At 43.8% G+C, this 15,025-nt stretch overlaps 1 protein-coding gene across 3 annotated transcripts in view; it reads left to right on the plus strand.

The window, feature by feature from the left end:
• The first annotated feature begins 510 nt into the window (after window positions 1-510).
• GCLC (glutamate-cysteine ligase catalytic subunit) overlaps window positions 511-15,025 on the plus strand; it is a 31,332-nt gene continuing 16,817 nt past the window's right edge. Inside the window, exons 1-2 of one of the 3 annotated variants that reach the window (XM_061354977.1) lie at window positions 511-793; window positions 13,984-14,096. In XM_061354977.1, the coding sequence (XP_061210961.1) occupies window positions 644-793; window positions 13,984-14,096 (263 nt within the window). In that variant the 5' untranslated portion in view covers window positions 511-643. Of the gene's footprint in view, window positions 794-13,977; window positions 14,097-15,025 lie in introns of those variants that run through there. The other 2 variants (XM_061354978.1, XM_061354979.1) reach the window with 2 other exon arrangements.

The following is a 15,025-nucleotide window of genomic DNA, read 5'->3' on the forward strand; positions in this document are numbered from 1 at the left end:
TCTATAATAGATCTACAGCACCCTTCAGTCCACCGTCTGTATTTTAGGACCTGTATTTAGGCACTTTTAGCCGCACCACAGCCCTTTTCCAACAGGAACCCCATCCAGACCAGACCAACCAGCCTGACCCGCCGCTCCCGCACCCTCGGCCGCAGGCAGGGCCGCCCTCGCCGCCGGGGCGGACATCTTCCCGCCGCCATTTCAGCACGCCTTCCGCAGGAGGAGAAGGGACGCTTCCCCCTGCGCTCGGGCCGTGCGCCGGGGAGCGAGCGGGGCAGCAACGCTCGCACACGCACACGAGCGCTGCGAAGCCGCGACTTCCCCGGAGGCTGCTTTCCCCGAGGCACCTCCTTCCTCCCCAGTCTCGTAAGCGCTGAGATAACGCCCTCCCCGCCGCCAAGCCGGCAACAGCGCCGCAACCGCCGGGCAACGCTTCAGCCTGCCCTCAGCGAGCCCCGACTGGGGCGGCGCTTGCCGGCGGAAAGTGCTGAGTCACGGCCTGACGTCCTGTGCCGTCACGTGTGGCGCCGGGCTCCGCTCCCGCTGCCGCCGGGGCGCAGAGCGCACCCCGCGCCGCGCAGGCTCCGATCGCCTCTTCCCTTCACCCTCCGTGCGCTGCCGCTCCGCTCCGCCGCGGGCCGGCATGGGTCTGCTGTCGCAGGGCTCTCCGCTGAGCTGGGAGGAGACGCGGCGGTACGCGGAGCACGTGCGGAAGCACGGCATCCTCCAGTTCCTCCACATCTACCGCGCCCTGCGCGACCGGCACAAGGACGTCCTCAAGTGGGGCGACGAGGTGAGACCCCGGCGCGCACCGCACCGGACCCGCACGGCCTGATGCGGCCTCCGCCGCTCGGGTGCGGGTGCCGCGGCGGCTGCGGGGTGACCGCTACTCTGCTCCGCTCCGGTGCGGCCCTGGCCCTGCCCGGGAACAGGGGATCTGGCCGCCCGGCCGCGGTTCTCGGCGGGAGGGGAGCGCTCAGGCTGCCCGCCGGGGCTTTGTTTCCAACGCACACGCTGTCGCTCGCTCGCCGCCTCCGGCTGCGCAGCACGGCTGCCCCGGTGCTACCTGGTGGTTTCTAAACGCGCACACAACTTTCAGCGCTTCCGTCGGGCATCGGTAAACCCGATGGTACACCTCGGGGGGTGTCTCGCTCTGAGCGGTGATGTCTGGTAGCACTTGCTTGTTCCCGTGCGCTTATTTTGTCTGCAGTGAGGTCTTGTTAAAGCATGTGTATGTCTAAACTTCAGGGTAGTGCCTTGGGCTTGGAAGGGGAGCAAGGGAAGCAGGGACAGGAGGTGGGCAGGTGGGCTCAGCAGCACCGGCTTCCTCTGTGATCCTGGCTTGTCCCTGTGGAAACAGACCTGCCAAACCTTTATTTCACTTCAGTGTTCCAGGCGCCTGGCACAAGTCAGCCTGCCTTTGCAACAAGGATGAGGACAGTCACTCAGGTCATGACTTGAACTTTGTTACAGGTGCTTTGTGCCCGAGGACCGTAACTACCTGCAGGTCTTAGCCATGCAACCCTGTGCTGAATTGTGTCCCAGACTGACAGCACTCTGAGGAGCAGAAGCTCCCTCCTCTGTTGATCAGGATTTCCCAAGGGTCCCAGCTTTCCGTGGAGACAGCGAATAGCTTTGGATGTGCTACACTAGTAGCTATTCTTCATCACAGTGCTGGTGTGGTCCAGCATGTCTCTTTGAGGTGTTTGTGATGTGACTGTAGGGGAGTTCAAAGAGCAGAGTGGGAAGTGAGCAACATGGGGGCTTCTCTGTGCATCTCTGGTTTGTGCTCCATTTCCTTTCTGAATGGCAAAGGCATTTCTGAGAAAACTTTATCCAGGAGTAACAACAGATTTTCACAGATGCTCTTTGTCAGAGGAAAATGCTGTTCCATTGAGCACCAAGAGAGACCTTGATTATTAAAGTCTGTTGTTCTTTTAAGGAGCTAGTGTCATATCTCAAACAACTGAACAAGGCAAGCACAGGAGCTGCTTTCAAGAGGACTGGGTAAGGGCTTGGCTGCTAAAAATACGTCCTGTAAGGGGACTAATGCTGCCAGCATGTCTAGTCTGCACTGAAGGGTTTTGCAGTCAATGATGCAGGCTCAGGAAATTTAAATCCATATCTGACTTCTCTATGTCCCTTCATCTCATGTATGACTGAAGTTATGCTGATAGAAAAGCCTCACAAATAGCCCGAAGTTCAGGAATATAGATGGAGCAGAGCCTTCCTATTGCTCTGAGACTTAGCTTGGGGGGTTTCTCATTAATCTTTAGGATGTGATACTCATTTTTCAATGGGCATTACTTTCTAGTTGTCCTTGCTTTCTCAGGGTAGATTTCACAAGATAGCTAGGGCTGTTCTGCAAGCAAGCAGGTTCAGCTTCCCTTTCTTGCTCCAGACTTGTGTTTCTTCTGCCTTCCTTGCATTGTTACTGGCTATGTGAGTTCAAGAACTTAACCCAGCAGAAAACTCTTCTCCCATTCAGTTTTCTAGGGTGGCTCATTTACTCAGAGCTTCCTCTGCTTCACTGTGAGATCCAGCAAGTTCTGCTTAATGTGAAGAAGGTAGCAGGGGTATGTGGAGGAAGGGGGCAAGCAGAACCGGCTGGTAAATGATGGTGTGTTATGTTTAAGGAGATTCAGTTTTCTTCTGTCATGTCCAGTATGGCAAGAGGCAGAATTTTAAGACCAGTATGATTACAGCCACAATTCTGATAAGAAGGTAAGAGCCATATTTGAAATGCCTGTGAACATTGAGAGGTAACCCAGTTTATCACCTACCTCTGATTTTAGCAAATGGGAATAAGCTCAGGTGTGGCTACTTATTTTTATTATACTGTATTATGCAATTTTATTTTTTTTTTACGTAAAACAGCATTTAGGAGTGTGTTAGTGTATCACATACTTGCTGCCAGCCTGCTCTTCATGTGCAAACACAAAAGCATACCTGTCTCCGTAACTTATTTTGGCTGGGCTGTAGACAGGCAAGTGGGGAAAGGGGTGAAGTTGTTTTCTGTTTTTTCCTCTCAAATACCTAGTCATTAGAAAGTGGCGCCACATTTACATGCAGCTTAGATGGATCAACTAATTGGACAATTTTCATAAAAAGCCTTTTGTGTACTTGGACCTTCATGTATAAAGTCACAGCCTGAGGGTGTTTTGTTGTTTTAAAAACCTCTTGAAGATAGATGTCAGGAATGAAGGTAACAGCCTTCGTATAATGGTAGAGATTAAATCAGAATTAACAATTACCTCTGCGCTCAAGAGATGCTTCTGAGACACTGGTGAAAGGTTTTTGGTTGTTTTGGGGGTCTTTTTTAAACTTTATTTTTAAGGACTGCTTCAAATTTCTCAGCTCATCCTGAGTTTGTCTTTCAGGGCAGATGTGTGAATCTGGAAAGATTGTCCCCATCTAGCTGATGCCATTGTGAAAAAGAAATCCTATGTTTGCTTTAGAGTATAGAACGAGCTTTTTCTTTGGATCTGTTTTTCAACAGGACTCCACTTCTCAATGTGTGCTGTAAGGCTCATTATAGAACTGTGATGGTCCTTTGGGGTGCTTATAACCTTCCCTGTGGTCCCAGGGAATGAAACTATGGGGAATGAAACTGGGGGGAATGATCATATACTTTCTGTTTCTTGGGTGCTAGGCAAAAGTGTTGAAGCTTACAACTGTTAGCAGGATGGTGGCATTTGTTTTCAAGAAAGCAAGGCAGCATCACAGCTTTCATAGCAGGGCAACATTCCCTAGTGCTCCCATATTCCCCTGACGAAGAGCTGGAAAGGTCAAAACACTGGTCTTGAAAAGTCAGCTATCTTCTTGCTTTCAGGGTTAGTAGAACCAAGAGATGTTGCCTTTCCTGGGGGGCAGGTTTTTTTACTCTGTTTTCCACAACCATGAAGCCTTTGCAATGGTAAAAAAAGAAAAAAAAAAAACACCAAAAAACCCAACAAAACCCAAAACCTACAGATGTGAGTGTAGCAGAGAATAAGACTTGGTTAAAAAAATCAAATCTTTCTAAAGGTCTCTTTGAAGCTGTGTTTGCAAGTAAAGGTCTTTTGTATCTTAATCATCCTTCTGCCTCATTTAAAACTGACAGTTGGCCTCCCTGTTTATGCTTGGCTTCTCCTGACTGTGGAACTGTCTCATTATCCCTCAGCAAGCCCTTCCTTATTATCCTTGCCTTAATGCCTACCAAAGTTGGGCAACAGATTTGCTGATAAGACCCCATCACACTAATCAGTACGATCTCAGAGTCTCCTTGTGTTTTCATCGAGTCCCATCCCACCACATATGCTTACGTTTGTATTTGCAGGGTAGCAGTCATTATCAGTATTTTGTGCAGCTGATGCAAAAATATGCACTTTTTCTGTACTGGGTTTTAAAACTCCAGTAGAGTTAGTAGGTATTATATGAAACAATTCATTTGTGCAGCTTGGCAGATGTTAGTGGTACCGAAAGAGTTTAAAGGGTTTTTGAGGGTAAGGCAAAGCCTATTCTGCTGCTTCACAGCTTTTGTCCCAAAGAGCTCTCTTCTCTGCCAGCACATTACCAGTCTCCTGTGCTGTTCAGTGCCTCTTGTCTGCTGATTGCATTCCTCTAGCTGACGGACGTTGCTTAAATTTCACTTCAGAGCCTAATGTGGACTCTCGGATCAGACAAGTGGAATGGTTGGCCTTTGGCTAGGCTCACTGCCATTGCTTTGTGCTGAGCATGCACGCAAGTGTATGAATTGTGACACTTCATGCATAACTACCTATATATATGTATTCATACATGCATGTAATACTTGTATTCTGCAGTCTGTTTTGCTGCTAAATGGGACAGGTTGGTTGCTTTCCAGAATGGCCACTTACATGGGCTGTGAAGAAACAATACAAGAAAGAAGAGCTGAAAAAGGAAAATTGATAGGGACAAAGAAACAGTAAAGATTAAGGAGGAAAATGTTGAGAAAGGCATGCTGGAGGGAGATCTGCTCAGAAGAAGGGGTGTAGAAAGCAAGCATGGGCAAAACATGACAGTTTTATTTGAAAGTATATGTAAATGACTTGCCCAGCCTTGTTTAGTGAAATTGGACATAATGACCCTTTTGTTGTGTATCAGACTGTTCCTGTCAGTTTTGAGACATAGCACACAATAAGCATCTTTGGCTTTTAGAAAGTTGTTTTCTTCATGGAAACTTCAAGTGAAATTTGGAGGCCTTTAAAATGGGTTTGATAATAAATTGTATGAGGCAGTGTGGAAAATGCCACTGCACTGCTTGTCTGTTAGCTCTTTTGTTTTTTTTAAAAAACCCACTTCTTTTGGTCTTTCTTCTCTACTTGAGATTCATTCCCTTCCTTATCCCTTAGTTTTTTAATCATACCTTATAAATAAGTTAAATAAGAACTAAAATGAACATTTGCTATTCAGCCCTTACTCATGCAAGAAGCGAAGCAGCCCCTCTCAGATTCTGTGAGAGGCCAAAAGTTTTTTACCAGAATGTCCCAAAGGTGTGGCCTCTGATTAGAAGATGCAAGACTCTTTCAAGCCTTTTCCTTCTTCCTAATGAAAGGCTGGGCTGTGAAAAAGGTTGCTTTTCCTTTTGAATGATTCTTCCCAGGTACCTAGCTATAGCATTAATGTCCTGCTGCACTTTACAGCCTGCATGGTTTTGTTTTGCTTTTTGCCTTTTTTTTTTTTTTTTTATAAGGCAGTAGAAATGTGTAAATGATATCATCAGTGACGTTGCGTTACAGTCTGGAGAACTTCAAAATGGTAAAATAACAAGCTCCATCTTAAGGAAATGGGTTTGGGCTCAGATGCACACAGTATGAGGCTCCTGTTTGTCAGCTGTTTAAAACCAGGAACAAAGTCTAGGGCATTTTATAACAGTGGTGAATCTAGCTCACCAGCAGCATAAAATAAGTACAGCTACTATCCCTGATGTACACAGGTGAAGTTTTGGTCATCTCTTTGCTAAAATACGACAGTGAGGTTTGGTGAAAGATGCGTATGTGAGTGGAAAAGGTCAAGCAGAGGTAAGAAAGGGCCATGACTGATAAAAAAAGCAGTAGGTTCAGAGAGCATTCTGGTGTACAGGAAAGGTGATGTCCTTTTCTCATTTTGCAAGAAATTTGGCTAACCTGATAGAACAGAGAGGCAGCAGATGGCCCTTTAAGGTAATTTCTTACTTTACAGAGCTTAGATGTTCTGTGGAACAAGATGCTGCATGATAGCTTTGGAGCAGAGAGACACACGGGCAACAAGAACAGACAACCTATTGTGGTTTCTTTAAACTCCACATGCTGCAAGATGTATGTCCCTCTATCCAAACCACTTAGATAATTGTCAAGTGACTCATGGTGCTTCTTTAATGTTCATCTGAAACTTTCTAGCTAGCTTTTTACTGTATGTGTTATAAAATAGAATCAACGAAAATAAGTGTTTTATTTTCCTGGCTGTTGATAATAGATCTTATTGAAAAGAAATATCAGCCAAGTCATTATACAAAGTCATCATCAGTATTCTGGTCATCTCACATTCTCACTTTGTACAAATTGCTGCAATATATGGAATGCAGAAATTGCTGTATTTTGAAGGTTTATATGGGAATCTCATTATTACAATAAAGCCAACATAGCCTGATGCCTTCCAAAATTTTTTTTTACACCTGAGCTTTTGTCATTTTAAGACAATCACTTTTAGTATCCTCCTCCCCCAGCAAAATTCCTAAACAGAATGTGGTTTTGAGTTTCTTTCATGCAGAAATTCCTCATGAGGGCTCCTGCCAAACATGGCATGTGTGGATGCATCTGAATGGGAGCTGTCTTAATCGATGTACTCGCCTGCTTACTGCGTGTGGGGAAGCAGCACTCGTGAATCATCTGGTTGGTTGTCACATGTCTGCCTGTTCATCCTCTCTCTCTCTGAGCTTTATTTGGTTAAATAAAGGGACAGTGCATTTATTTTTTACGGATAGATTTAGTGCTTTCTTGATGTTTTGTAGCTGCATCTGTTATTTATTATAGTGGTATTTCTGGGGAAGAGTCTGAAGGTATGATGTTAATGCGTCAGCTCATGCTGCTTGACAGTCTTGAGTGTATATATGCAACCTCTCAAATGAGTACACTCATGCATGCAAATGCAACTCCTTAAATCTTGACTTGAACAAGATAGGTGCCTTTGAAGAGTCTCCATGTTTATTCCTTCATTAGATGCTTTGGCTGACAATCCTGAAACTAGTTTTTCTTCCCAGCTTTAATCCTCATGTCAGGGAAAACCTAAACTGAATTGCATCTAAACCTAAACTGAATTACATCTAAACCCTCTTGCTCTCAAAATATGTATGATGTGGTGACCTCCACAGTAACTGACTGTTTTGCTTCAGCTCTGTTTTCCCATGGCCAGGTGATGAGGTTGTAGTGCAGCACCCCGACCTACCTGTAAGCTTTGCTGCTGGATGTGTTGTGCGTACGACAGTGCAGGACTTGCTGTAAGTGCTTTTTCAAAAGCTAGTTTTATGGTTCAGTTGGAAGCGGTTTGGAAAGGATTTTTTTTGTTTGTTAGGGTTTTTTTCTTTGGTTGATTGGTGGGCTTTTTTCCTGAACAAGCTGCAGTTTGTCCTAAGTAGTAACCATCCCCATTGTAAGCAGTGATTTCCTCCTTCCTGATCTCAAAGCTTAAATTATCTGCTGTTTGTATATTTCTGATAAATATTCTGCTCACAGTGAACGTCTTTCTATGGATGTCAAGTGAATTGCTTTGGTCTTGTCACGGTATTGTTGTCTATTGCAATTCCTCTTTTGCCACAGGGCTTCCTCTTCTTGCAGTACAGACACCCTGTTTTAGTTAACAGTGTGACAAAGGGTGAGTTGCAAGAAGATTTTTTTGTTGTTTTTGTTGTTGTTGATGTTGCTTGTTTGGTGTTGGGGTGTTTTTTGTGGTCTTGCTTTCTGATGCAAGAGGCAACTTAGAAGCTTGCAGCATCCTGTTTCACAGTCAATCAGGTGATCTTTTAATAGTATATAAAAACATCTAGCCTGTGTGGAACAGAAAATATCATTGTGCCAAAAAACTCCTTTTCTGTTTTAAATTTATGACCATTCATAAGTGAGTGTCAAAGTTGCCTTTGCTGTAGAAATCTAAAGTTAACATTACCCTAGTATCTTTTTAAAAAAAACACTATTAACCTTAGGTGTTATATGGTACAGCAGTCAGAGACAATCTGCTCTCTAATTTGCCACATCTTTAGATGCATGCAAATGGTTATAACCTCTAGGTTCTAGTTTTTCATAATCCAGCTTGCTGGTTTGTGGTATGCCTGGCACAGGGCATCCTCTAGTCTCATTGTATTGCATGCAGAAGAAAATCTGCAACCCTGACATCCACAAGTGGGAGGGGGAACAGGCCTGAGCACTCAGCTGGGACTGTCTGTGCATCATTGTGATGAGAGCCCCTGCATCCTTCTCCTTTTCCTATTTATGGTTGTCTTTAATGTGGCATAGAAGTTCTTAGTTTTTTGCTTACTGTCAATGTGATATAAAATATCAGCTGTGTTTTGTTTTTAGGACATGATCTCTGGGAGTCGGTCTCGTGGGGAGCTGGAAGCTGCTTTGTTCATTGGACTGTCCCCCTTCAATCTGCTTGATCAAAATTAAGAACTTAGGGAAGTAAATTTGAACCTTGGTTCTGCTGTTTATGGCAGATACTTTGTATTGGTTTTGTGACAGAGTACACCCATAGTAATCTTATGAGCATGGAAGTGGCTCATCCATGTACCAGTGTGTGTGAGTTGGGGATGTGCTGGCTAGGAACAGCCACATTATAGGCACAGAAATAGCTCACATTATAGACATAAGAATGGCCTCTGTGGTGCTTCCAGACTTGTTTTCCTCTGAAATCTGCTCCCTCAGGGCTTACATTCACCTTTGTGCACCAGTAAACCTCTCATTAAAGGTACAATACCAGTTGGTTATTCCTGTGGCTCCATGATTTCACACAGCAGTGGTGACAAAATAACTATTTTTTAAAAAAAATCTTTACTGTTATGCTTTATGTTCATCAGAGTTATGTGTACCTGTGCAAGAAATCCGCTTTTTCCTTCTTAACACTTAAAACTTGTGGCAGAGGTTCTTTAATGAACAGTTGGGTTATTAAAACTTTGTTCTTCTGTAGACTATCATTTTAATGATACAGGATATTTTAATAGTGTATTAGCTGACCAGTAAATGTGTGTGGGAACTAGGGTTTTTATTTTTGCTATAATGAAGCTTAATAACTAGTGAAAAGCACTTTGTCTTTGATGCTCTTGAGAAGAAAGTTCACCTCAATTTTATTTTCGGTTGTATACATAAATATGAGGCATACTGCATAAAAATACCTATATTAAGTGTTGTAGTGACTTTTGGTAATAGTAAACAGAAACTGTGAGACCTCACTGGGTGTTAGAAAAAAATTCCAATTTCTCTTTAAAGTTCCAGGCCTGAAGGAGGGCACGTATGAGGAGGCTGCTAATAATTGCCCCAGGTATATGTGGCAATGGTTGTCCAGTGGAAGGAGACAGAAACTGTCAATAAGATAGTCCTTGAGGAACAGCAATGGTACATAAGTCCCATGTGATCAGGCCTCATTTAGAATTGCAGAACGCTTTGGGTTGTAAGCGACCTTAAAGATCATCTGGTTGACTGCCCCCTGCAGTGGGCAGTGACATTTTCCACTTCCATGCTCAGTAGCCCCGTCCAACCTGGCCTTAAACACTTCCAGTAATGGGGCATCCACAGCTGAGATAGATGACCAGGAGTGTGGTAAAAGGTAAATTCAGGGAACTGATTTTCACATGTAGAGAGCATACAGACTTGCACTGCTTTCCTCTCAGAAAAACTTCTCTTCAGATCATGGATCATCATTCTTAAACTATTTTCCTCTATTATGTAATCTCAGCACCTTCTGAGCTTACCAAAGTCCAGACTGCTTGCCTGTGTTTGCATATGCAGAAATACCTTGTGGCAAATACTTGGAACGTCAAAAGGATTTTAACATTAGAGCAGAGGCTTCACTCTCAACTGTTAGGTAGGTTTTGTTCCCAGTGTACTTAGCATGATGGTGTTGTGTATGTGAGAAAGGGCTTTGGTACTAGAAAGCAGGCCACTGCCAAGACAAGGATTTGGACAGTGATACTATGTGGGGTGTGTTAAAATTGCTACCAAAGAGTCACTTGATACTTTTTCAGCTTTAAGTAGTGTGAAACAGTATGTGTAATTATGGTCAAATAACTTGGGCATTCAGACACAGTTTCAGGCATGCTTACCCGTTTCCAGAGAGCAATCATCTTTCACTTTGCCACTGGGCAAGTCCAGCACAACTGTTTGGCTTAATGTGTGGAGAGTGGTTTGGATTCTTCCCAGCTGAGGGGCTTCAAGGACTTACTTGTGGTTGTATTTACAGAGGCAACATCAAAGAGTTTTCAAAAGCCCATAATTTCCTTGGTAGCAGACTGTGAGAAGTAATCATAATAAGCAAAGTGATGCTGTTACGGATGCTGTTCTGTTGGCAAGACAGAATGCACTACTGGTGCATACTCCTACAGCAGTGAAGCAGAGCTAGTGTGGAAGTACTCTGAAGGTGCAGTACATTGCAAGTTGGTAGTTGAGAGGAAGGAAGCCTGTAAAGAATAGTTTTTCTGTGTGTTGGCTCACAGATAGATCTGTAATACTCTTATTATTTGCCTTAACTTAGAATTTATTTGTTGTTTTTTTACTGCATTTAACTTTGAACAGTTTTTTTAGGCATGCTCTGTATGGGTATGCAGATTTACAGCTTTTGCTTTGCAACCTTGCTGGCAAAACTGGTGCTCCTTCTCTGGGCTGGTTAGAGAGGTTGGCCCACTGAAGCAGTGCTAAGCATGTCAGTCTGCAGGGAGAAACTGGGAGTCTGCCTCCTGCCTTCAGCAGCCTTGCAGCATGTGCCAGCCAGAGGACAGAGATGCACAGGGTTGCTGCAGGGTGCAGGCACTGGCTGGGCGTGCAGGTCCAAAGTGGCCACCTTTCTCACCATGGTAGGGTGCGCTTTCCTAGCTGGCTCTCAGCAGGACTTCTTTTCAGCCGTCTGCATTGATAATTTGACCTGACATGTATTGGGGTGTTTGCTAGGGAGGCTAGTTAAAACTGGAGAAAAGCTAACTCTGAAGAGCTTGGCAAAATCATGAATTCTAAATGCTGGTGAAACCCCACATATTTGCCTTTCAGACTCGAAGCTCTGCCAGGCGTGCTGATGCTTTCAACTTGGCTGCAATCCTCAGAACTTTATTGTGGGTAGAAAACATGCGAGAAGTCTGGGAATGACGAGCTGAAGTTAAATGTGAAAATGTGTGAACTCTGAATTTGTTTCTGTCTTTGTAGCTGCAGGCTAAACCTTTTGATGAGCTTAAATTAAATTCTTTAAGGATGCCCATTCAGGCAGTCCCTGTGTTGGCCAGATACTCTGTGGGTTACTTGGAATTGTTGGCAGCTGTCTGAAGATTTTTTTTCTTTTCTCATTAAAATTAATGGCAGATCTTCTGTGTGTTAAGACAGCTTTGAAGATTAGTCAGTGTTTCCGGAGGCAAGAGTAGTAGCTGTTTCTAAAGCTAGATGCATAAATGCAATATATTCACTACGGCACTTGGATTATGAAACATCTTGATTTCTTTGGTTTTACCTTCTTGGCTTAATACTTCTTTACACTTCTGGCTTATTTTCTTCTGTGGAACTTGTAATACAGTTTATAGAGAAGCAGAGTATTCTCACCACCAGCTCATTGCAGTTATATTTGAGGAGGTTTTTTTAAGACAGGAGGCTAATCATAGTAACATACTCATGTAGTGGTGGACAGATGTCCAGCTTTGGGGTCTCTCAAAGGCAGCTGCAATTCCTTTGCCTTCCCTTCTGCTGCCCATCCACATGGGTGTTGTGCGGTTGGACAGTATGATACGAGGCCAGGCATGCAGTGGGCTTGATGCCCATTCACGCGTACATCTGTATGACTTGGAGATCTGTGTAGTTGTGTACCTCCTCTAGTTTAGGCTGGGTCCGAGTGAGGAGGATGCTTTTCCAAAGCAGGAAGAGATGATGTTGAACGTGGTGGAAACTGGAAGGTGTGAGAGTAAGCACTATTTTTTCCAATAATCATGGGTCAGGCTTTAGAGACTGGTAGTAGATAATAACTAAATCAGTACTGGAATGTGTCCTGATTGACTGTAGTCTGTATTTAGTTCAATTAGATCATTGTGGAATAATGCACACAAGCCACAAAATACCACACAAAATGCTGTCTTGCACAGAAACTAGATTCTTTAGGGGATTGAAATTTGATGTTAAAACAATATAGAAAACAAGTGTAACTGCTGAATGAGTCCCTCCAGAGTATCTGTCTGTTCAGATTCTGTAGAATTACAGACACTCCTGGATAATGCTGTTGGTGATTTAACCGCAAATCCCAACAGAGGATTATATTTGTTGTCACGGTAGCAAGCAATAATTCTGTCATGAACACGGAAGCAATCAAAGAACACAGAGCCCACAGATACACTTACAGTGTGCTGGAAAACACCGTGCAAGTTCCCTGTGTTTTGGTAAGCTGTTTTCCTGTATGCATCAGACTTCTGTGCCAGAGGTTGCCATGAGTTGGTATGCTGCAACTTTAACATCATCATCTTGCATGAGTCTGAACTCCTCGGGCTGGAGAGGTGGTGTTTGGTTAAAGACTGTTGGATATAGCTCTAGGCATTGTGTGAAAACCAAACTGAGGAACACAGTGCAAAATCTGACAGGTTCTAGCTGTGGAACTGCAGCTTGATTTCTTAACCACATGTTGATGTTTGTAAGAGATGAGTTGTGGAAGTCTTGGAAGCACCAGTTTCAGAGCCTCCAACAAAAGGCACGGTATATCACTGCTGATCCAGTCGGGGGTTTTCAAAACCAGTACCCTTGTGATGCATTTCCATGTATGACTTCTGCTTTCATGTGGTAGGCAACACGTTGCACTTGGGGGCTGTTTTGTCTTTCACATCTTCCAGAACAGTGCAAAGCATCCCCTGGCAAATAGGTGTTAGGAAATAGATTGTACCAGTAATACTGAAAGGCTACAAGGTGCAGGAAGCTGTTGGCTTACTATACTGAGTAGCACTCTAAAAGTCTTTTTGGGAGCTTTGGTAGCAAGTATGCATGGAGATTAGGAAGTTTGACATGAGGGTGTTCCAGGTTTGGCTGCTTTCAGATAAGCTGTTATGGAAACAGCTTATTTGTCAATGCTGGGACACAGCACTGCTGTTGTTAGTGACTTCTTGGATTGAGTGTGGCTTTCACCCTGGAGCAGGTACAGGGACAAGGAGGCAGTGGCCTGGGGCAAGGAGTGCTGCTGGGCAGGAGGGAAAGAGAAGGTGGCAGCAAAGCTGAAATCAAGGAGTGGAACCCCCTATGCTGTGATGAAAGCTGGAGTGTGTTAATAGCAGGACTGATGCTGTCTGTAACAGTCGTGGTGTACATGAGGCATCATGCTAGCCTTAAATAGCTCCAATAAGTGATGAATGTGTATGAGTCTTGTTTGTAGAATGACTGTTTTTTTTGTCAGTAGCAGAGACTGTAACTTGGGGTTACGGAGAGGTGTTTTTAGGTGACCCCCATGGCTTGCATGGTGATTTATTTCTTTTTGTGTCTGAAAAATAATGTGGAGGCAAATACAAATTCAGAAATCTCTGCAAAATATCCACAACTGGAAATGGAGGGGGGAAAAAAATTCAAGGCTGATTTCAAGGAATTTTAATTATTTATTCAAGATGAAATAAGCCAGCTGCTGCCTTCTCTAGTACTGTTTACTGCATTCAGTTAATGATGGGTTTTAAGCTTCTGTAAAGTTCAGTCTGACATCCATTTTGGTTTTTTATTTAATCCCTAAAATTATGCGCCAAGGTGTTTGTGAACAAAATCTGACCATTTAATTGGTTTTGTTTTCATTATTTACAAGGTGGAATATATGTTAGTGAAATTCGACCATGATAAGAAGAAAGTGCGCTTGGCACTCTGCGGTGAAGAAGTTCTTCAAACACTGCAAGACAAAGGGGAGAAGGTAAACCCCAAGTGAGTACCTGCTTCCTGTTTCTTCTTTTTTCTTTTATGATACTGTACATAAAGTGTTAATTTTCAAGTCTGCTGTCACTAAAACTATATTTTTACATAAATCTGGAGTGCAGGAAGTGAAAGATTTGATCACACTTGCAGGCAGTCCATGCACATTTTGTTATGCCTTGGAAAAAAGAAAGATGTAATGGCAAGCCCACAGAAGTTACAGTTTAGTATTTGTTTTTTCTTGCTCTGGTTTTGTGTCTGTGTATACACAGTAATTTTGTACTAGGCCTTCCCTGCCCCATAAAGCATATGCATTTGTGCACTTGCCCCTGTATCCATGACTACAGGAGCAAGTGAGGGATGTGTGTGGAAACCTGTTGTCTGTAGGAGCACTCACTCGTTTTTGGCAGAATTAGGAAGGTAAGTGTAAGGATGGCAGAGCAATTCTTCCTCATCCTCTCCCATGGAGAATAATGACATTTTAACTAGCTAGAGAACTGTGAATTACCTTTTAACCAGTAGCCACAGAGAAACAAAGCCAGAGACAGCAAAGTGTTTTGGGTGAAGAAAGCCAAAGCAGGTCACACATTAACGGGAGCATAGAAACATAGCCTGTAGAAAGGCTTTTGTTCCATGGGCCTTTCTGCTTCTTTCTAGGTACCTTAGCCTCTCTTCCAGTAAGGCTTCCCTGTCTTCCTCAGTAGAAGTACTACCTGCAAGAAGGAAACCCTTAGCTTTTAGGCTCAAAACTACTACTGTCAGAAAAACAGTAGGGGAGATGTGTCTGTCTCTCTGTAGTGTGTGCTGCATAGTGGTGGAATGACTTCCCAGAGGGGATGGGAAGGTATTACTTTTCAGGGGTGACTAGATGCACTCAACCTTCTTTTAATTTCTTAACCTGATAAATTTACAAAACAAAACCAGTAGAAAGAGGAAATTGA

Source organism: Neopsephotus bourkii, unplaced genomic scaffold (genome assembly GCF_033783945.1).
Source record: "Neopsephotus bourkii isolate Nb327-2 ecotype Australia unplaced genomic scaffold, CSIRO-AGI_Nbou_v1 NB_756, whole genome shotgun sequence".
Classification (NCBI taxonomy): Eukaryota; Metazoa; Chordata; class Aves; order Psittaciformes; family Psittacidae; genus Neopsephotus; species Neopsephotus bourkii.